The sequence below is a fragment of the Podarcis filfolensis genome (assembly GCF_964270895.1).
Source record: "Podarcis filfolensis genome assembly, chromosome: 7".
NCBI classification, from domain to species: domain Eukaryota; kingdom Metazoa; phylum Chordata; class Lepidosauria; order Squamata; family Lacertidae; genus Podarcis; species Podarcis filfolensis.
In genome coordinates, this window is record NC_139603.1 from 32392184 (window position 1) to 32415927 (window position 23744).

The 23744-nt window shown below is 41.6% G+C and overlaps 1 protein-coding gene and 1 long non-coding RNA gene across 6 annotated transcripts in view; both read left to right on the forward strand.

Moving 5' to 3' along the window:
- The window catches only part of LOC310767251, a 124628-nt gene that overhangs the window by 70417 nt on the left and 30467 nt on the right, over positions 1-23744 (forward strand). The gene's annotated exons all lie outside the window — the stretch shown is intronic.
- The window catches only part of RNF144B (ring finger protein 144B), a 69789-nt gene that overhangs the window by 18762 nt on the left and 27283 nt on the right, over positions 1-23744 (forward strand). For 2 of the 5 annotated variants that reach the window (XM_083624043.1, XM_083624040.1), the window contains one exon: positions 22916-23103. In XM_083624043.1, coding sequence (XP_083480169.1) covers positions 22939-23103 — 165 coding nt within the window. In that variant the 5' untranslated portion in view covers positions 22916-22938. Of the gene's footprint in view, positions 1-5162; positions 5673-21190; positions 21363-21474; positions 21706-22915; positions 23104-23744 lie in introns of those variants that run through there. The other 3 variants (XM_083624039.1, XM_083624042.1, XM_083624041.1) reach the window with 3 other exon arrangements.

A 23744-nucleotide genomic window follows, 5' to 3' on the forward strand; every position in this document is an offset into this window, starting at 1 on the left:
GGAAGCTTATGCCGGCTCCCTCAGCCAGTAAAGCGAGATGAGCGCCGCAACCCCAGAGTCGGCCACTACTGGACCTAATGGTCGGGGTCCCTTTACCTTTTAGATGTGTACTATTTAAATCTGAAGTATGGAGCAAGCAACAAGTGGGAACTCTACTGCATTTTAATATGAAACTATTTTTACACCCTAGCATTGAAGTGAAGGGACGCATGCTTAATTCACTTAATTTGAGTGCTGTAATAAAGGGGCAGCAAAAAACATCTGAAGGCATTGGTCCCAAGAAGCTGACATCTGTGATCTGAGAGTATTTCCTCTCCCCTGATTACAGGACTGTGTGTTTGTTCTTTATTACAGTGAAAATGATCTGTTTGCCCAACTCTGTCTTCCTGATCTTCCAGTTTTCAGTGCAATGTGTGCAATGTAACTTGACTGCCTAGAATTGTTGCAACGTTAGGTAGGTCATTAAGGCATGTAATTAATTGTAAAAAGATAGCATCGCTTTTGGCACACAGCCAAAGCCAGAAAGTTATAGGCATATACAGTGGTACCTCAGGTTATATACGTTTCGGGTTACATACGCTTCAGGTTACACACTCCGCTAACCCAGAAATAGTACCTCGGGTTAAGAACTTTGCTTCAGGATGAGAACAGAAATTGCGTGGCGGCAGCGCAGCAGCAGCGGGAGACCCCATTAGCTAAAGTGGTGCTTCAGGTTAAGAACAGTTTTAGGTTTAGAACGGACCTCCGGAACGAATTACGGAACGTAACCAGAGGTACCACTGTAATCTGAGGACTATTCAAATTTCTGAACATGGCTAATAATAACCTGTTACGATTTAAACTGCCCAACCCTTGTATTGATTCTGCGTCTGTGTGCTTTGCTGTATTCATCTGCCCTTATTCCCAAGAACAATTAGAACTGTAGCCTAATTGTACTGCTGTTTGTACAACCCTTACAGAGATAACTAGCTGCCCTAAATCTGAAACAAAACATAATGCTAAATGCTTCCATATTGTGCTTTCTGAAACTGAAATGCTTTGGAATGAGTTACAATGGTGTCTAGGAAAAGGTTTTAAGTCCTTTTGAGAACTTACAGTGACCATGTGGAAAGTTGGCACATCATCTGTGAATCTGCCACTCCTTTTTCTGTTTGCAAAATACTAAAAAAACCCACACACACTGAGAGAAAACATACAGTGATGCACAGGTGGGTTCTCTGTTTCCAGTCAACACATGAGGGAGGGGAAAGAAGAATCACACATCCCTCTTCATGGGTTTATTTATGTATTTATATATTATGTATTCAAAGCCATTTCTAAACAGCTTAATGTTTTCAAAATCTCTGTAGTGGTGCATGCTATGTACAATGTAAAAATATCCATGTGACTTGTGTTAAATTGTAGAATAACAATATTTTGAATACGGGTATGAAACTGGGTGTTTGATTTGGAGGTCTTCTTGAAATGTCACAGAAGCCTTCTTCAGAAAGAATTAAATAAACACATAAGGAGGACGAGCAGGAGAAGCAGAGATGAGCAAAGTAGCTCCTGCCCATTGCTGTTTTTGTTGCCCTCCAACTTGCGGAGGGTAATATCACCTATATATGTTTTGGAATGAGTAGAGAAGGCACCCTGCTGCAGAGGTTTGCTCTCCACTTGGAGCTGCCTTTGCCAGCCTGGTGACTCCAGATGCTTTGAACTAAGGCCAGGGCTGGTAGAAACCATAGTTCTAGATATCTGGAGGGCGTCAGGTTGAAGCAGGCGGATTGGAGAAGGGGAGTCGCAGCCAGGTGGGAGGGCAGAGCTAGTGTGTTGTCCTTTCCCCCCTTGTGTGCTTGCTTGACTCTTAATGGTGAGACTGGAAGAGAGCTAAAGACATAATGCAATGAGGGTGGTTTTTGTTCAATAAATTGCAAGTTTCCTTGCATTTCAGGATCTCTAAGAGGCACCTGTATTGGGGCTTAGGAATGCATATGCAAAATTTGTGTACCTTTTAATTAATAAATAATTTGTAAGGCACATATTTAATTGGTGAAATACCTCTTGATAATAGGCGTACAGTTTGACCTGCTTTTGATGTATGAAAGCATTCCCTCTCTTTGAAGATGGATGTTAACACCCTTTTTTGGTCAGCTCTAATTTATGGCTTGAAATGTTCCAAAACCATTAGCTATATGAGTCCAAAATACATCTGAAAGACATACGGTTGCATATAGTGATGGAATAAATGCTATATTTAAGGTGTAAGCAATTTGTAGCTAGTATATGTCTGGTAAGATCTACACTTTAGAACTATGTGACCTGATTACACAATCCTGAATAGAAGGCTTCTCTTTAATCTTAGGCTGCAATCCAATATTATACACACCTCCCTGTTTATTATACACACTGGAGTTTACTTCTGAACTGACCTTTATAGGATTACACAGTTAGCTGGTTGGATTATATATGTATTCATCTAAAACCAAATTGGATGAGGCTGCTCCCAAGACCAACTTTGTGCTCTTTTTTTTTTTTTTTACCTATCATGTGACAAGCACCCCCAGAATGACCTGGGTGAATGGTTGCAAGGGATGGACCATTCTTAAATCAGTGTTAATCACTTTACTTTTACAAAGTGATTAAAGGTTCTTAAGTATTTGTACAGCGTGTTAAAAAGCAGAGACATCACCTTGCCAACAAAGGTCCGTATAGTTAAAGCCATGGTTTTCCCAGTAGTGATGTATGGAAGTGAGAGCTGGACCATAAAGAAGGCTGGTCGCCAAAGAATTGATGCTTTTGAATTATGGTGCTGGAGGAGACTCTTGAGAGTCCCATGGACTGCAAGAAGATCAAATCTATCCATTCTTAAGGAAATCAGCCCTGAGTGCTCACTGGAAGGACAGATTGTGAAGCTGAGGCTCCAGTACTTTGGCCACCTCATGAGAAGAGAAGACTCCCTGGAAAAGACCCTGATGTTGGGAAAGATGGAGGGCACAAGGAGAAGGGGACGACAGAGGACGAGATGGTTGGAAAGTGTTCTTGAAGCTACCAGCATGAGTTTGACCAAACTGCGGGAGGCAGTGGAAGACAGGAGTGCCTGGCGTGCTCTGGTCCATGGCGTCATGAAGAGTTGGACACGACTAAACAACAACAACAACAAGTATTTGTACAACTATTTTGTGAAATGGATTAGTCAGGCTACTTGATGTGGTTGAGTTGGTGCCTGAATCAATCTCTTTGAAGTCCAGAAGCTCAGTCGTTGAACCTTTTGGGACAGCTATTTACAGATTGTTCAATGCCCCCCCCACCTATCAGATCTCAGTTTTAACACATGTGGTCAGTGATGGCATTTGACACATAATATATATTTGTTTAAGGGCTATGGTGAGCTACTTCAGAGCTAACAGTGCTATCTACATTCAGAAGTTCGTTCCTTTTCTTCATTGTGTGGACTTCAGCGACATTGGATTGTTCATTTCATTCATCTTAACTATTTTTACTTATATTATTTTATTTATCTATATCAGATGAAGTAAATGTTTAGAGGAGGAAAAACCCACCAGTAACTTCTGTACAGTATTTGTTTCTGGTATGGGAGAATGAGAGATACCTGTGGTGACATGGTCTGCTGCATTCCTTCCCATATTGAAGAGCCCATGTTATCACTGAAGCTTCTTAAAAGAGTTTTATTAAATTCTGTTTGATAGGCTATATTCACAGCTGAACACCTTACATAAGATAGCTTAATTATGGTTTAGCTCAAGGGTATAATTAAAACTTCAAGTCTGCAGATCAAGACTGATACCTGAATAAAAGTAGACTGATTTTGATTTTTCTGGTAGCAAGCTGAAATGAATCTTATATTTCAGGAGGTATCGGATAGCAAAGCAAGGATATCAAAAAACTGCATATAGAACCCCTGAGTTGTAACACAACACGCCACTTCTTAATCTTCTTCATTCCTTACAAAAAAATCACTCTCTTGTCTCCCCATGCCAGTGGCCTCATGCAGCACATACATTCAGCATGAATTCATTTCCTTGTCAGTCCTTAGACTGTCTCTTCTCTTTTTCTTTCTTCTCCTTAACCTCCTCCTCACAACCCAACCTACATTCCTCAGGAATTCCCCTTCATGCACAACTTGTAATCTCTTTCCCTTTCTGGCTCCTGGACTCCTTTTACTAGAGTATGCAGCTTGCGGTGGTTGTAAAGGACAAACCTCTGAGACAGTGTCATAGGTGACACAAAAAAGCTCCTTCAATCTGGCCTCGTGCTATTCCACCACTTGCAATTATCATCAATTCGGCACAAGATGATGAGAAATTTGCTGTACATTCTAGACAAAAAATTGATTTGATCCTTACTTTTGTATAGTATAGTAGGTTGAATTTTGCCTCTGGCTGCACCAACTACTGCCATCTGGTTCCCACAAAGTTGCCCATGGGGAAATGCTGCCTCATGCTAAACAAAGATTTCCCCACCTTGGTTTTTTTTTTTTAAAAAACAACTTATGTGATATAGTAGTATAAACTCCGACAATTGGGAAACACTGGCCTGCGAGCACTCCAAGTGGAGAAAAGCCTTTACCAAAGGTGTAATGGACTCTGAAGACACTTGAACTCAGGACGAAAGGGAGCTAATCTTACTCAGCTACAAGTGCTAATCTTACTCAGCTACAAGTGATTGCCAAAGAAGAATGTGTGTGTGTGTGTATACATATAACATATCACCACCCCTTTTCCAGTTACAGCCAGATTTGCCCTCCAGTGCCATATTTTTAGGAGTGTGCTCTAGTTTTTGCCATTATCCAAAGTAGTTTCCCCCCCTACCGTTCCCAGATTTTGATGCAATTCTTAAAACAGAAGTATTAAAAAATATTACTACAATATCATATATCTGAAGTGCGAGATCAATCATTTCCCCCCTGTCTCTGGATGGGGTTGCCACCTTTCCCCCCTGATTGGGTTCCTGTACCTTTAAACAGATCTGTGACAAGCAGAAATTAAACAGGTGCAGACCTTTAAGGCACCGCTGTTGTTTTTCTGCCTATCCTGCAGCTGTTAAAGGCACAGGAGCCTGCTGGAAATGAAAGGTAACAATCCTGAGCTGGCTATACGTGGCTGTCTGCCATATGAACAATATTGGGTGCACCTATCTGTATTTGAATATTTAGCCACACCTAAAACTGGGAGGTTGGGGCGATCACTCTCCTGCGTTTATCCACTCGGAGTTCAGCAAGAAGTTGTTCATTTTAACAGCAAAGGAAGTTGTGCTATGTAGCATCTGGGTTCCTGGAGGGTTAAAAACAATCACCTGCATTTGAAATGAGACTTGGAAGTAGGAAGTGTTGCTGTGGCTTGAGCTTCCTGTATAAATAAGTGTAGCTTTCTTACAGCTACTGCATATGTGCGCGACGTGCATTTTAAGAAATAATGGCAACATGCTCTTAATAGCTGGGAGGAGATTATTCTTCGGAGCGACGAGACGGTTGAGAGATGAGCCCTGCTCCAGACCGATAACGTGTGAAGCTTTCAGATGCTGGGAGAAGGAAGGAAGCGGCGAGAAATGAAACGCGTTTCTTCAGACTCTGAGCTTTTGCTGGCGGTGACATGTCTTGGAGGCACTGAAGTGTGAGTGAAGCTATTGAAAAGTCAAACGTTTGGGAGCGAATCCTGCTCTCTTTTGGCAAGGTATGCTGGAACGATCTGCATTTCTTTATAGCGGGGGGGGGGGGAGCAATTAAGTAAGGGCTGTCATTTTCCTTTCCAGTTCCTAAAGGGGAAAAGGAGGTGAAACCCAATCATTTTGGGTACTTGGTTTTTTTTTTTTTAACATACACAGCCAGCACTGTAGTTCATCTGAGGCAAAAATGGGTTTCTTAGAAATTAAATGCCAATGTTGGAGCAGTAACTTATGCACTTTCTTCGGTAGGGGTGGTGAACTATGTTGGTTTTATCAGTATAGCTTTGCAGAAATAAATGCTCACTTGTGTGGGGAAAACACTGAAAAGTCTTTAAGATGATTTCAAACCAAGTGATCATTTTAAATTTGTTCACTCCTAATGGAAACTTCAATTCCATTCTTTAAATAAAAGGACGATCTGAAAGATGCTAAGGAGAGGATCTATTTGAAAAGATACAAACTTTGTGTTTGTGTCATGTAATTTGCAGCACAATTCCATAAATACCTTGCATGGTGGAACTATGTCTGACTATAGAGACATAGTTTTTTTGTTTTCTCTAATTGTTTTTAAACTTCAGGAATAACATACAGAATCTACATATTTTTAGTTCCTATTGTAGTTTTACTATTCTAGGCAGAAAATGAAAGTCACATGCTTATGTGTCTGCATATTTATAGTAATTTTGGATACAGTGTCTTGTTCCACCATCCTAGTGTGAAGTGCCTTTTGCACTTTTCCTGTGAATGGCTGTTGCTTTAAGAGTTTGCTTCACAGAGTGTAAGTCAGTTATAATGCCCTGAGCTCCAGTAAAATATCTTGGAAGGTTTAAAGAAATGGTGTAGTATGATTTCTCTGCCTTAATATGTGCCAGATATATTTCTGAAGATGCGGCTTCAGTATCTGTGATTGTGGGGATCTACTATTGTGGAATTTCTTTTCTTGATAAACTGGGAATAAATGCAACACATGGGAAGAGAATGATTATCACGCCTGCTGGACTTACACCTGCAGGGACCAGGAGGTCTACATTCATAGGTTCTGAATGTATGATTCCTATTTTCCTTTCCTGCAGGGTACAGGATATGTGTTCATAGCCTGTGTCAGGCTTCCTCAAATTCGGCCCTCCAGATGTTTTGAGACTACAATTCCCATCATCCCTGACCACTGGGATCATGGGAGTTGTAGACCAAAAACATCTGGAGGGCCGAGTTTGAGGAAGCCTGGCCTATGTGCATTGGAGGTATGTTTAGACTTTTGCACATAAATTAGTATTGGTGTCTGAGGTTCAGAGGCAGGATCTGCAGGTGTAAGCCCCATCTTGCCTTACATGTGTACATTTATATTGAGCTTGGACACCTGTACAGGACTCTCTGAGTGGATGCAGTCATGGAATCAGAGAATCATAGAGTTGGAAGGGACCCCAAGGGTCTCGGCTAAAGCATCCATGAAAGATGGCCATCCAACCTCTGCTTAGAAACCTCCAAGGAAGGAGAGCTCCCAACCTCCTGAGGGAGGGCATTCCACTGTCAAACACCTCTTACTGTCAGAAAGTTCTGCCTGATGAGTAGTCGGAATCTCCTTTCTTGTAACTTGAAGCCATTGGTTTGAGTCCTACCCCTCCAGAGCAGGAGAAAACAAGCTTGTTCCCTTGTGTTTAGCCTGGAAAAGAGGAAACTGAGAGGAGATACAACAGCCCTTTAGATATTTGAAGATGGCTGTTGTATCTCCTCTCAGTTTCCTCTTTTCCAGGCTAAACACACCCAGCTCCTTCAACCGTCCCTCATAAGTCATGTTGCTTGGGCAGCAATCCCTTTTTAAGCTGCTGTGGGTTTGGAGTTGTGATGAAGAGCAGCTGTTTCCACTGGGTGGCTTGAGCAAAGTTTGAGCAAATGATGTGACAAAGTTTCTGCCAGTTACACTTTACAACATATCCAAAAGGTTTTCTAATAGCATCCTCTTTCACTGTCGATTCAGCTCCTTTTTATTCTGCAAACAACCTAAAGAAAGCTGGGCATGACTTCTGTGATCGCTTCCCCCAAAGTCTTTATTCATCAGGTGAAACCTTCCTTGCTCTGAGCTTGTTTGCCTTTGTTTGGTGCTCTGAATAGAGTGGGCTCTTAAACTTGTGGTGCATTTCTGTTCTTCTAATAATCTGGTAGCTAGAGTCAGTGGAGCTTTGGTTCTCTACTCTGTCTCCAGAACGACCAGCATTATGTTCTTCATTTCTAAACTGAGCTCTTGGGGATGTGTCACTTAGTGGGTTTTCCCATTAACTACTTTGGGCAGTGAGTGTCTTGTCTTCTCCTCACCTCAGAATGAACTTCTGGTTTCCTGGAGCCTTGTTTTCAGTGGAAGGATGCCAGAGTTAGTCAGTAGGTACCAAACCACATGGTGACCAGAGTTAAACCACAAGGCGAAGCAACACGATGAAACCACAAGGTGCAGATACATTAAGGGCTTTAGTACACTCAGACCTGAAACTCTGCCCCTTTCTTGGCAAACAGCATGCTGATATTATGTGGCATGCGAAAGGTGCTGATCTTGGTTCCCAGTCAAGTTAAATGAGCTGGAATTGAGAACTGGATCAGGTTTGCCAATTGTATATATCAGAGCTGGATAGGTTTTCTTTTCTTTCTTTGGTATTGTCATTTTATGTTGTGAACCACCCTGAGATCTATGGGTATAGGGCGGTATACAAACAAACAAACAAACAAACAAAAAAACAATTTGTGATGGTGGTGGGAAGAGTTCAGTCCTCCCTCTACCTCCCAACCCCTCCAGCAGAATTAAGTTATAGAACAAGTAAAGGTGAACATGGCAGAAGGCCATTGGGAGGACTAAACAAGAATTGCTTCTGGGAGCCACAGAGTAACCATGATAACCGGAAGACATGCCTGGATGCCTGAAATGGTCTGCATCACCTCTCCTGGCTGTGCCCTTTTACAGCCACGAGGGAAACTTGCTCTGTTTTTAATACGAAAGCTGATAGCCTTGTTATTTTTTCTAAAAAAAACCCACCCAGTTCTACTGTTTGCTCTATTGCTTGCTAACCTAGTTTATAAAGTTGCTAGGTTGGTCCTGTATATATGCCTCTGAGCATTGGACTTTGGCATCTTTGGGAGAACATTGTCTACGTTTTGAAAATAAACTGCAGTAGGCAAATAAAGAGAAGCCTGATGCCTTGACCATGGCCAAGAAAGCAGGTGTTCTGAGCAAGCAATGCATTCAGTGGCAACAAGCTCTTAATCTGTACTGGCTGAAATTGAGTAGAACACTAGAGTTTCTGACCGTAAAGATTGACTCCTACTAAAAATGCAATTTTTGAATGCTATTGAATCACTGGGTTAAGGTTGCAGCATTTACAAATGTTTACTTATCTGCCAGTGCCAAATAACTTTGTTCTGAGTTTTCATTGTCTTTGTGTTGCACATTAGCTGGGCCTTGCATTAACAAGATATCATCATCATCACAATAATCATTTTAAATTTATACCCCGCCTTTTTCCCTGACAGGGACTCAAGGCGGCTTACGGATAGAAAATAATTAAAACATAGGAGGGAAAATCATTAAAAACAATTAAACATAGATAAAATTTAAAACTATCCATCCATCTACACACCATATAGATATTTACAGTAAAAACCACATTACCAGCTACATAATATGAAATTGATATTGCTGAACATTTCCAGACTTGGGCGTACCTGCTTGTTTTTATGTATTCCAATACACACAATTTCTGTGGTTTCATGGGAATAGCTTGATGTGTGTGTGTGTGTGTGTGTGTGTGTGTGTGTGAGTGTGTGTGTGTGTGTGTGTGAGAGAGAGAGAGAGAGAGAGAGAGAGAAGGCGGTGGGGTGGTGGTGGTGCTGGTGTCTCTCCCAAATTTCATGTGATTACTAGGACCCTAAGCTGAAGCTCAAATGACCACAATAAAAACAACCAAGAAATGCAGGAAGGGACCATATAAGCAGAGTAACATGCAAAGTTTAGAGAAACTAAATTCCTTTATTCTGTTTGGGTCCTTTTTCTGTAAACAGGATCTTTAACTGTAGCAGCATTGTTACTTTTTGCTTTCTAGAACAGTAGTTGTATTGGTGTGTTGGACCAAAAAAATCCCTTGTATGCTTACTTGGGAGGGTAAACTCACAAGGGTGGGAAAGACCCCCATCTGAAATCCTGGAGAAGTACTGCCAGTCACTATAGACAGTACTGAGATTGATGGACTAATGGTCTCGTGCAGTATAGAAAGTTGGAAGGGACCCCAAGGGTCATCTAGTCCAACCCCCTGCAATGCAAGTATCACAGCTAAGGAATCCCTGGCAGGTGGCCATCCAATATTTGTTTAGGAATCTCCAATGAAGGAGAACCAACCACCTTCTAATGTAGTCCGTTCCACTGTTGAACAGCTCTTACCATCAGAAAGTTCTTCCCAATGTTTAATTGGAATTTCCTTTCCTTGAGCTGGCCACTAGACGTCTGTTGATGCATCTTAGAATTGCATTAGCTTTTTTTCTGCTGCATCACATTCATGTTAAGCTTGTGGTTTACTAAGATCCCTAAATCTTTTTTTTACATCTACTGCAGTCAAGCCAGATGTCCCTCATCTTATATATTTCCATCAGATTACTCCTGCCTTACAAATGTAGAATCTTACATTTGTCCCTATTGAAATTCATTTTGTCAGTAGAAGGCAGCTTTATATGTTCTAAATCAAGTAAGGTTTATGTCTAAAATAATATATTTATACAGTCATACCTCGGGTTAAATATGCTTCGAGTTGAGCGCGTTTGAGTTGCGTTCCTCGGCAACCTGGAACTAACGGAGTGTGTTACTTCTGGGTTTCGCCATTTGCGCATGCGCAGACGCTCAAAATAACGTCACGCGCATGCGCAGAAGCAGCGAAAAGTGACGTGCGCGTGCGCAGACACGCCGTCGCTAGTTACGTTTACCTCTAGATGCGAACGGGGCTCCGGAACGGATCCCGTTCGTATCTAGAGGTACCACTGTACCATATATTTAAATATGTATACAGTGGTACCTTAGTTTAAGAACAGGCCTGTTTCCGAACTATTCAGTTTAAGAACTCTGCAAAACTGGAAGTAGTGTCCTGGTTTGCGAACTTTACCTTGGTCTAAGAATGGAAGCCAAACGGTGGAAGGGCATCAGTGGCGGGAGAGCCCTTGTTAGGGAAAGCATGCCTCAGTTTAAGAATGGCTTTGGTTTAAGAACGGATTTCCGGAACCGATTAAGTTCTTAAACCACGGTACCACTGTACTATGATATATATATTCGTGTTATATTTAAATAAATACTTCTAAGAAAATCTACACGGGGTTGGAAATTCTAATTTGAGGTACTCACTGTGGAAAAATTGAAGCAGGGTGGTTGTTATTCCAGATTAGTTAATCCAGAGCACTTTTGTCTGTCTCCACACATTGTTGGCTCTTACTCTGCCCACCATTGTCTTGTGACCCTCAACAGAGTATTATTACCCTCAAGAGAATTCAGACCTTGACAGAAAGAACTTTTTGCTCTAAGCTTTTTTCTGGGGACATTGGATTTTGATATCTGCAAGATTTGGCACTGACCAGTGGATGACCTTGCACATGTTTCTGCCTCCTCACTATGTGTCCTTGCTTTCAGAAAACCTGGTCCTCATGTTATACAATATTTTTTGTTCCATAGCCTTCAGTTAGCTCCACTTCTCATTCCACTGAAGTTGCATCAAGGCTCTTTTTAATGGAGGCAAGCTTCCAGATTACTGCGGAGGTCTTTACATGGCTTTTGAGATGACAAAGTAAGACAGGTTCCTTTGTGCCTTTTTCAGGAAGGAGGAAATGGTGATCAGAGTGAGGCACGACCACAATGCAGCCTTATTTTTTACAAACTAAAAATGAAAGCGCTGGCCGTTTGTGCCCACACTTACTCCCACTTAACAGTATTGACTTTTCAATGTTAGGAAGCTGAAGGCTAGTTTTAATGCTTTGCCTCTTTCCTCTGCGGTAGTCATGGGAATAATGAAAAAAAGCATTTATAAGTATATGGTATGAGTCATTGATATGGGAGATGGCAGTCTCTGTGTGAGAGGCATAAACATTTCACTGGAGTAACTTTTCAGCCAGATCAGAATGGAGTTGTAAACATGCTTAAGGATCAGGTAAGTGGTCTTGGATGCCCAGGTAGCAATGGTGCCCAGAAGAGGAGCCTTTTACCTTCTTAGTATGCCTTCCATGTCCTTTTCTGGGTGCAGAAAGGATCTGGCTGTTCCCATATGAACTTGCACAATTGACCTGGTCAGTTTTGTTGAAGGCCCTGCTTTCTGTGTCTTTACTGAAAGAGGTACAGTAGATGAGTATGAAAAGCAGGGCCTTCTCACTGGAATTTTCCAGGCTGGACGTCCCTCCATTAGGAAACTCACCTGACCTTTTCACTCTTAGGAGACTGATTAAGGCTGTTCTTTTGAGGAGATGGAGAACTTAGCTTTGATTCCCCCACACCACCCCCGCCACAGCTTTTCATAGTTTTTTGCTGCTCATTTTGTTCCTACTCCAGCTGCTTTGCTGGTGAGTGTGACCTTGATTTTCTTAAAACATAAAACGCATTTAATATCTGTTGCGAAGCACTTTTGTTGCAGAATATTACATGGGTCCAGGTTCTCGGGCACAGTTCTTTATCAGACCTGCAACCTCAGCTTTCTGGGAAAGATTAGATAAAGTCGGCAAAATAACTGCAGGAAAGGATGGAGGAGCTGATCATGCAGAGGCCAGGTGTGTGACCCACCTGATCAGAAAAGAACATAACTGTGTGCATCCAGGGCCGGGGTAAAGTTATGGCGGCAGAAGGAATCAAGAGTCATGGGCTCTTGGGTGTGAAGGTGAGAAAACAATTACAGGAAATCAGCAGGGGGTGACTGAACAGCAGGGCTGTTAGAATGGCCGAGATGAGCTGTCATGAATAGAGGAGTGCCAAAGTGCATCAGTATCAACTATGGCCCTGAAAAAATAGACCAGGTTTTATTGTGGCTAAACCCTGTGTTTTGCTTTGTTTGCTATTCACCTATCTAGAAAATACTTAGATTTTTTTATACACCGTTGATGTACTTAAATGGAAGATAGTGGACTTTATTACAATAGATGTCTTGATCCTTTTAAAGATGAACATGGGATGATAGGAAATATGTATCTGGGAGGAAAAATGGATGATCCTGTGACCCACATGTATGGCACAAATACAGTAATAAAATAATCAGCTGGGTGCCTGAATTAAACAATGGGGGGCCAAATTCACCCTCCAGCAGGAGAGAGCCCCCAGTAGAAGAGTAGTTTGGCAGCAGCATAATGTGAGAATATAGGTTGTTAGACCCTTTTATCCTGCTTGGTTCCATACAACATTTTCCACTTTCTCCCCCTCTTGCAATGAACAGACCACACACTGTTAAGTTTAAAATGCTTTACTTACAAAACATTCCAAAGGTCAGATTTGTGCATTTATCCGAGCAGCAGCAAGGAGAACACATGCAGAATATCTTGGGTAGAAAATACAGAAAGATAGTTCAAACACCTGCTCTAAGCTTGCAGCTTGCTCGGACGTGTCTTTCTTGGTCAGTTATGTGGTGTAGAGTGAGTGAGGAACAGGAAGAGAAGGCTTCACTTCCTCTCTTGCTGGAAAAGAGGGGGCGTGACCTAGCTGAGTCTAGGAATCTAGCTCTTTTAAACCCTTCAAGTGCTAACTAGCACTCATGCATAGTTATGTTTGACTGCACTATCCCACAATATGTGTCCTTTGCTTGGTTCTAAGTTAATACAGTGGTGTATTATGAAGAACCACCATTACCAAATGTGTGGACAAGCGACTTAATAGAACAGTGGCTTTCACATGTTCTGTCTTCAGGATGTGTTTCCATATTTATTTGTCGCAGAACCTCTGCAGCGACTCCCTCAGACATTGAATTCTGTGGCATGCTATAGGAGGCACAACGTGAACTGAATTTGCCCCCCTCAGCACTCTTCTTTTGCATCTAGAAGAGGGAAAGCTTTCTTTCTAAAATGAAGCTGGTCTCCCTTTAGATATATTTTCCAGGAACCTGGGGGTTTCTCAGAGTACAGTTTGAAAACCACTTCTATAGACTGAAACTACATACTCTGGCATAGAACAGCTATATATACTTTGTGAAGCATTATTGCTCTCTTCAGTTAATCAGATGTTGATTAGAACTGAGTTCTATCTTTTGCTTTTAATGTCATGTGGATGTATCACAACTGTCAATGAGTAATTTTTGTAAGAACGCATTATAGTTGAATGTTAACAAACATCTGCTCAGTTTGCCAAATAAGAGTTTAGCCTCATGAAATGTTAATCTTGATACTCTCTGTCTTGCATTGGGGAGGGGGGAGCTATCCTGTTCAAAACACTGGGAAATGTTATGAATCTTGGCATACAAAGGAGGGTTTTCTTTTGTCTTGTTGGTTGGTTAATTTCACTTCCATGGTTGTTTCTGTCACTTGAAAATATAGGCCTTACTATGCAAAAGTGAACTAGTTCAGTTGCACAAATCTGAACTACATCTGAAACCAATTATCCTAATTTTCAGGTGAACTAAAGATGAATAAAATTCATTTTGAAATAGAATTTTGAACAATTTCTAGTTCATCTTCACATTGATTCTTTCCCATCCACCCCCAGCCAAAGATTCAGATTCTTAGCTTTCATTTTAAAAAAGCAAGTCAATTGAACATATATAAAGTAAGTCAGAAATAAAAGAAGCAGCAGCAAAATTCTAAGGCTTATTAGGCGGATATGGAGGTGCTACCGTTTCCACTGTCACTTAGTAATCAGGAATGCAAGGAATTTCCTGTATCTTCCCTGCTGAAGAGATATTCTATCTTCCAACAGGAGTACCTTGCCGCAAGAAGTACCGGTACAATAACAAAGTGAATCATGCCTTGTGGCTGGCACGTATTAAACTGGGCAAGTCTTTTCTATTATGGAGAAAGTGTCACCTGTTGACATTTTATCTGTCAGATACCTTATTACTCATTTGTGGTCCCTGATTTACTTTTGGACCCTATAGTTCAACACAGCAGTTTGTAATGTTCTGAATGTTGGGGGGGGGATATTGAGGATGAACTTTTATTGAACTTGAACTGAAGTAGTTTGTTTTGTAAAAAGGCAGCCTTGAGATGGAACTAGTTTTTTATTAAACAGGATGAGCTTATACTACAATTGGTATACACACACACACAAACACACACGTCTTGATGGCAAAATAACCTCAACACCTTGTACCATAGCTCCTCTCCCATCTTGGTTCTTTTTCCTGTCACTTGTGTTGAATTGGTTGCGTGCAATATAAAAGCAATCTGTGCATTTGGTTCTTTTAAACAGTTGAAGCACTTGTTTATCTTCCCCACGTATTCTATGTTCCGTTGGCAGATTAATCTTTGAACATATTTTCTTAAAGTGTATACGAGATGGTAATAAAAGATTAGAAATCTGTTTGTGGTATAGTGCCATAGATAGAAAGGAGAACGTTTAAAAGCAAACAAAGTAAAGGTTTGCTAAGTATGAATACTGTGCTTGCGTGCTCTCTAAAGGTTCCTGGTCTAATAGATTTTAAAGGTTAAGTAAATGTAGTCCAACTTTAGTTTCCCCTCAACATTAGTCTGATATGTTTTTCTCTTGCGAGGTCTAGTTTTCACTTAACATTTGCGGGACTTAGAATTGCACCCAGACAGTAATCTGAAGATGCTTGATATTGTTCTGTCTCTGACATGAAGCTAAGCTGGACTGGTCCAAGTCAACCCCTCATAGGGGACCATCATATAACTCCATATGTACTTGGAGAAAGGGCTGGATATAAATGTTAACAGATTTAAAGTTAAACCAAACTATTCTTATCTAATACCTTTTTCTGAGGAAGAAGATAGGTAGTTAGTCCCTAATGCCTTGATTTGGCCACAAGATGATGATGATGGCGATTATTATTTGCACATATAGTCTACCTTCTTCTCCAAGAAGTTCAAGTTGGTGTACGTGGTTCCTCATCCTCTTCATTTTATCTGCACAACAACCATGTGTGAGGTAGGTTAGGCTGAGAGGCAATAATTGGCCTAGTGAGTTTCATGGCTGTGTGAGGATTAGAAGTCTATTCTCCCAGGCCCTAGTTCAGTACTCTAACCACTACACCACAACTGGCTCTAAAAAATTGGTAACGGCCAACTAATGTCCCCAATTAATCCTGATTGTGAATTCCATTGTGTCTGGAATAATAGCAAAAATGTATTTAAGCCTCTTTATTCTGTTGCGTTCCTGGTTAACAGGTTTTTGGATGAAACATCTTTTTGTGTTTGGTGGGGCGTTTGTGTTTTTGTGTGGAAGACTGTGGATTTGCACTGACATGCAGCATGATAACTTTTAAGTGCACTATTAACTTCTTTTTAGTTATTACTTCAATCCCGGGAACCCTAGTTCGTGGTCCTTCAATTATATATTATAGTGTATTATATTACAGCAATCAGGCTTGAGACCCTTCAGGTTATAACTATGTGCCTTTTCATGTTATATCTAGGACAAGGAAAGATCAACAACTTCAGTTGGATGGCAGTTCTCTTAGCAATAAATCCTTGTTTGTTTGAAGAGGCTACTCCCAGTAATGTATTATGCAACCTGAATGTGTGTGAGTGTGAATATTCACTTTAAAAAAATTCTTTCCTTGTTTCTGTGATAGTACTATGAAGTCTCAGGGCTACCTCCCACATCAAGCTTTAAAGATATAGTGGGTGAGAACAGATTCTTACAGGGAGTGCTCTTCGCTCATTTTGTCAATTGTCTAACATCCTGTTTCCTGTGGCAGCTAGCTGTTATTCCTTGAAACTGCAAGAAAATAATACAATATAGATACTTGGGCCAAGATCCAAAGGAACCGTGCAGCTAGTTTTGTGAGTCCAAAGCAGTTTTGGATTTTTTTTCTGGAATAGCCATCGCCGATAGCACATCTCAAGCCATTTTTTAAATTGAGGGGACATTAAAAGCAACTTATATGGCGCCAAAGCCTGTTTGGAGAGAAGAATAACCCTTCAGGTTTGCAGCAGCATTTGGCTATGCACAGAATAGATTTTAATCTTATTTTATGAAAGCCTTACTCTGTGTTGTGTCAAAACAGCGGCTTGCAACAGACATGTGGTAGGCATCTTGAAGCCAGTTTATGTGGCATCTGACATTATTACGGTTTGGTAGTACACTCAAGGGCACGTTGATGTTTTTGCTGCTTGGGAGATGTGTTAGGACACTTTACCAGGGCTGGAGACCACCAAGACAAAGTAGGAGAGCTTTTCCATCGAATGGAATAGACAGAAATGCTGATTATACTGTGGACAGCGCTGAGGCTCTGCAAACTGAACTTGCGACAACTCTTCTGTTTTCTTCAACTGAGGATGACTCCATCTTCTATCGAAAGTCTGTTTAGATTGAGTCAACTCTGGACATAATACTGTGTTGTGTTATCGTTTTGCTGCTTTCAAAGTCCTGTAGTAATAGTGGATAGCAGACAGAGGAAGAAGAAGAAGAACTACTACTTCGTAAGACAGTCTTTTAAAGGATCCTGGTCCTAAGCCATTTACTTCCTTCCATGGGTGTGTGGTGCCTTTACATTCATTATTTGTGGTTAGGTGGTGGCTGTTGTAGGGAAGTAGTTTTCTTTGGCCTTTCCAGCTGGGGCTGTTTCCCCAGCCAGTTTAGGCAGCATTGAGACATTCCCAGCCTGCAGCGTTCCCTTTTGTTTTGATGCTGAGAGCCCCTGAATGATGACCTAGTTGTTGACCTTTTGTGGTATAATGTAGTCAAATGGCATTGTCTGAAGGACAGTCCTTTTGCTTCTCCTCTGTGTAAACCCCGAGTGAGCAGAGCATTTCCTGAAAGGAAAGAGATAGCCATGTTGGGAAATGAAAGGATCTGTCCCATACAGGCATATCCTACTCTTTTTACCACCTAGAATTCAGAGATGCCTGGGGTTACTGAGGGCCAAACTGGGCATACAGTGGCAGCCGTATCTCTTTGTTCATGTGTCTCCCTCATTCACACACAAAGCAGTGGGTAGGCGGAACTAGGGGGACATAGGGGACATAACCTGAGCCCCCTCCCTCCACTGCCTTAACTTCTTCAGGGCTTTTGAAACAGACACCTTCCCTTTCAGCCTGGAATGCTGAGTGAGACTGAGGAAGAAAAGACTCAGGAATGATGGACTTCAAGGAGGGACAGGGAAGGAAGTGTTCAGCTCCCTTCTGTCCCTTTGATAAAATTGAAACCTCCACCTTTTCACTTGAAAAGTGAATAGCATGTGGTTGCTGCTGTAGTGTCTAGGCCTTAAGCTCCCTAAACTTAGGGAGGCTTACTCACACTGAAACGCTCATAGTACAGCCCATCCCAAGCAGAGATGTCTCCTGAATACTGCATTTTTGATACTTGAAATAAATTCCTGTCTATGTGATGCAGGCTGAAAATATTTCTCTGTAAATACTGGAATGCATTATTATTATTGTTACTAATTAAATTTGTATCCTGTCCTTCCACACGGTGGTTCTCAAGATAAAAATGCAAAATGAGAACACAAAATACATAATAAAATAAAAACAAACCAATAACCGCCCCCCCAGCCACATTTAAAAGGCCATTGAAGGTTTATCAGCCAAAGGTTACAGAGAAACGTTTTCGCCTGCTGCTTAAAGATAAGAAGGTGCCAGGCAAGCCTCCCTGGGAAGAACATTCCACAAACCGGGAGCCACCACAGAAAAGACTCTTTCTCTTGTTGCTACCCTCCGGACCTCTCATGGAAGCAGCGCACGAAGAAGGGCCTTAGGTGGTGATTGCAGGACTTGGGTTGGTTCACATGGGGAGAAACGCTCCTTGAGATATTGTGGTCCCGAGTTGTTTAAGGCTTGTGCCTGATGTGTATCTAGGGAGGTATGCAGAAGGCCCTGCCATTTAACCTGGAAAGGAAGCTCTACTACTTCATGCCAAGTATACTAAAAGGGGCCCTAATTACCCAGTGCTTCTTTGGTGATCACTCATAGCCAAGTAGGATTGCCTTCCATAAACATGGTTTTAACAATGAGTCCGTAAGTGACTGTGGAGGCCAATTCTAGATCCACACATCCTTCCACAGTGGGGACATTGGTTTCCGTGCGGGAGTTGATCACGTTGTGGATTTGCCAAGTGTGCCTTCCTCTTAGCATGTTTCTCCCTTGCGTCCTGAGTTCGAGTGTCTTCAAAGCCCATGACACCTTTGGTAAAGGCTGTTCTCCAATTGGAGCACTCGCAAGTGTTTCCCAATTGTTGGTGTTTATACTACATTTTAAAAAATCGCCTTAAGACAGTCTTTAACCTCTTTTGTTGACCATCAGCATTACGCTTTCCATTTTTAAGTTCGGAATAGAGTAGTTGCTTTGGAAGACTATCATCAGGCATCCACACATCATGACCAGTCCAACGAAGTTGGTGTGGAAGAATCATTGCTTCAACACTGATGATCTTTCCTTCTTCCAGTACACTGGTATTAGTTTGCCTGTCTTCCCAAGTGATGTGTAAAATTTTTGGGGGACACCGTTGATGGAAACTTTCGAGGAGCTGGAGATGGCGTTTATAAGTAGTCTCTGTTTCACAAGCATACAGTAAGGTTGGTAGTACAATAGCTTTGTAAACAAGCATTTTGGTTTCCCTGCGAATGTCCCGGTCCTCAGTACCTTGTTTTACTGCGGACTTCTGTTTCATACTTGCCTCAGCCACTAAGAATACTGAATGAGGGGGGGGGGGGTTTTGTAGCTCTTCAGGTTCATGAATGTGTATATAAGTGTTCGTGACCACCTATGTTTAGGGCAGGGATAAGAAGGGCTAGTGGACCTGCAGTTGATGTTGCCGAGCCAGCAAGGCCAGTGGTCAGGGATGATGGGGATTGTAGTCCACCAACATCCAGAAGGTTACCCTATCCCTGCTATTGGGCATAAGCAGCACACTTTGGCTGTCTCTGCACCACCACATTGTCCTGGCATAGCTGTGAGTTGAGTCATAGAACTGTGGAGTTTGAAGGGATTCAAAGGGTTGTCTGGTCCAACCCCCAGTGCATGGCCACCCCACCCAGTTTACATTAATCTGCAGCTCAAGGCCAGATAGTCTATGCCGCCAACTTTGTAGCTGTAGTCCAAGTGGCAAAACATTAAACCCAGTTTGCTGCTGGCAATATACAGAGCTACGTGGGGGAAACTAACCATGTAGCACTTCTTGGCATATGGTGGCAGCAGGACTTTGTCGCAGTGCAGCTGAAAACAATATGTATATTTATATTCTTAATGTAGCAGATTGAGAAGAAAGGCATAGACGTATGTAAAGGTAGCCCTAGATGCGTCATTGCATTGTTGATGATTCACTGATAACTATAATTGCTGCAGCAATTATGAAACAGCGCACTGTGGGTTCTGACTTCGCTAAAAGATATTGTTCCCAAAGCTTTTGGTAATAGCAGCATATTCCGGCTCTTACCCATAAGGAATTATTTGCTGCTAATGGCATGTCCGGGGTAGATGGTTTCTTTTCATAAGTCTTCAGAAGCAGATGGTTAGTTACCTTTCTGGGAACAGACTGTGCAAGTCAATAACCCTTTGTTGTGTAATTCATTGTTCAGCTGCAGGTTGAAGTGCCTGTGTCTTAGAGTAGATGCTTTTATGTGACTGACTTACACCAGAAAATAAATCTATAGGGCAAATCTGGAAGAGCCACTTCACTCGTTGCATTTTGGTTACATGAAAATAGTTCACAATGCAGAAGTGTTATGTGTTTTGTCTCCCAGCCATCTTCACATAGGTAGAAAACTGTGACGCGGTCCTGACATGATTGATTAAATAACTGAAACTGAACAAGATACATTTACACCAGTGTGTCCTGTAGAAGAGCAGCTTCTGTGCTCTTGTAGCATTTCCCTGCCTTGGTCCTTTGCCTGACTCCCATTCTGTTAGCATCAGAAGAAGCTGTTCCTGCCCCCTTCCCACCTTTCCCCAGATATAGCTGAAGGCATTCTGTCCAAGGTGCATGGCTCTGCCTTGCTGTCAGGCCTTGAGCTCCAAAATTAGTTTGGAGCTAGATGGGTCTTTTGACAGGTCCAGGCTCATATATTACCTATTGGCATTAGGCTTGCAAATTATTAGGAGCTTTGCATACCAGAGAAATAAGCAGGATTCTGAAAGTAGAACAGCAACAACCATACGCATTGGAAAGTACTATCACACAAAGGCTCCATGAATTGATTAAATTGCCCTTTCAGTTCTTTCCCCTTGGAGAGTTACTTCATCTTCTGGTAGCTGCTACTTCTGCTTCCTCTGATGTTCTGGCTTAGGTAGATTGAAGTGCCTCACCTTGCTTCTCATCAACCAGATGATCCTCAATGCAAATGACACAATTATGTTATAGATACAGGTCATACCTGTGCTAGGCAACTTGCTGCAGCCTATTGTGATCATTCCTATGATCAAGTGATTCAAGATCTTGGTAACAACATGCACTGGTGCTGCTTGTTTAGAGATAAAGCATCCTTTTAAAATCTATCTGCTTCTTATGCAGTTCCTAACTGCAATTCCTGCAGTTAGAAAAACTGCTAAAACTTAATCTAAATTTGCCTTTCAGTAGTTAAAACCCTGCTGCTTGTCAATGGGTAAGATGGTGGGGTTTGCCCTTCTTTTCGATACCTTGCTAATAACTGGAATTTTGTCTAATTTTGTCCAGTTTTCAAATCTTCTGCTTTCTCCCTTCCCCTTGCCTCTAAGTGAAAAATGGAGTCCTTGCACCTAGTCCAGGGTTGCCATCAAATGCAGGCGCCAAGTTTCCTGCTGTGACTATATCTTTGGTTATAACCGACACCTGTCCATCCCTGATCTAGTACATAGCAAAGAGAATTTGGAGGTAGCAGGAGTGTCTAATGCTTGGGGATGGGGAGGAAAGAGAAGGAAAGGCACCTGTCCCCTGTGTGCCTCTGTGTATCAGGTTCTGGAGGAAAGGTGAGTCTTGTAACTAATCTCTTGGGGTTTTAGAGTTGGTTGGAAGCAGAAGTAGTTTCAATGATTCCAAGTACTTCTGAACCTTGGTGGAGAAATTGAGAGTTGTGACACCTCCCTGAGGGTGCCTGAGAACTTAAGGGGAAGAAGGGTCATACCACAAATAATTGATGGTTACTATGGCCAGCAAAAGCAGAAAGGGGAAATAGGAATATCCTGGCCTGTTTCTTGTAGTTCTGTTTGATTCCTTCTCTGATAAAATCAGCATTGTGTTTTGATGTCCAGAACTGCACACAGGGCTCCAGGCTGCATGGCATGCGGGCTGACCAGGGGTGATTAATACTACTTCCTGTCTCTTGACAGAGTTCCTGTTAATACATCCAAACATACGTTTGGGTTCGGTTTTGCACCGTGCCCACTAAACTGTAGTGTTCACAATATCGCAATGGCGGTCCTTTGCAAGTTCAGCTAATGTTTATTAGGTATTTTGTACATGCTCATTTTGGTCCTTGAAGTTGTGCTTCATTTTGGTTCTTCCTGTTTGGCTTGATGTCTTGAATGTTTAACTTAACTGCTAAAGATGTTTGCAGGTCCTTCCCAGCTTAATATTGCCCATTAATTTGATAAGCACACTGCCCAAGCCCTCATTCAAGTAATTAAATATACTGAAGAATGCTGCACTTTGCAGTGACCTCTATGGGATATTTATGAATACTTCTAGATAGAAAATGTTCCTTCTCAGCCAGCTCATGTTACTTATTTCTCTAACATAAGGAGTACAAGTAGTTCTGTTAATGCTCACATACTGGGTCATCTCCTCATTGTGACTGGCAGGTTACACTGACAGGAAATTTTTATTTATTTATTAAATGTGTTTCCTGTACCTTCCTCCAAAGGAGCCCAGGGCAGCAAGCATGTCTATACTAAAACAATTTCTTTAATACTTATAAAAAACAGTTAAAAATCCTAAAAAACAATCACCTACTCACAAAACCAAGAATTTCAGGGTTGCCAGGGACAGAACTTTCAACCATCAAATGCCTGAGAAAAAGGGAATGTTTAAATTTCTCTTAAAAGTTAGTAGTGAACATATATTAGAAGCTAGAGCTGTGCTGGAAGATGGTGACATGAGATTGTTGAAAAATTCTGTTTTGTTGAACGTCAGAAAGGAGAATTATCCTCACTAGCTTACTCCTGTTTTTATCTTTTGTAGAACTGGTGAGCCTGGTTGAGCTGATGGCATCTGCTGCTGAGATTTGTTATCACACCATGACGACCAGAATATCAGAGGTTGGGGAATTGTCCTTGGAGCCTTTGATCACTTGCAAACTATGCCTGTCTGAATATTCACTGGATAAGATGACGACTCTCCAGGATTGCAGCTGCATCTTTTGTACATCGGTAAGTGTTGACCATAACTTAAGTAATATTAAGGAACAGTGTTGAGAGCAGTGATGTTTGAGCAATCTGTTAAAAACAGGTTGCCAACTGAATTTCCTTCCTCCAACTGCTGGACCTCCACCATGGCTATGAAAGCTTTCTCGCCTTACCTCTCTAAAATGAAAGTGTTCCTACCCCAACACAGCATGTACGCATTATACATAAATAGAAAAGTAAATTGTTTTGCAGTGTACCTTATCTGCATATTCTTCCTGCTGCAGTCCTGACAGACGCCTAAATGCTTTTCTTTTTTCTGAAGTGGTGTTTGACTTTGTGTGTGCATCTAAATTGTTTGCTTGTTACACCCAGGTGTAAATATGTATAAAATAAACCCATTTCTTAAAGACGCAACAGTCTCTGCTGCGCCTTGACTCCCAACGGAAACATCTGGGTAAGCTCCTAGAACCCCCTGGAATCTTGTTACCACTCGGCAGAGATTGGGGGTGGTGTACAATCTTTGTAACAGTATTTAAGATGCCCACAGGAATTCATACAATCCAAGATTGTTTTAAGATGTACATTTTTTGTTTCTTCAGCTTGTAAACCGCCTTGAGTATTGTAAGATAGAAAGGCGGTATACAAATTAAAAATGATGATAATGA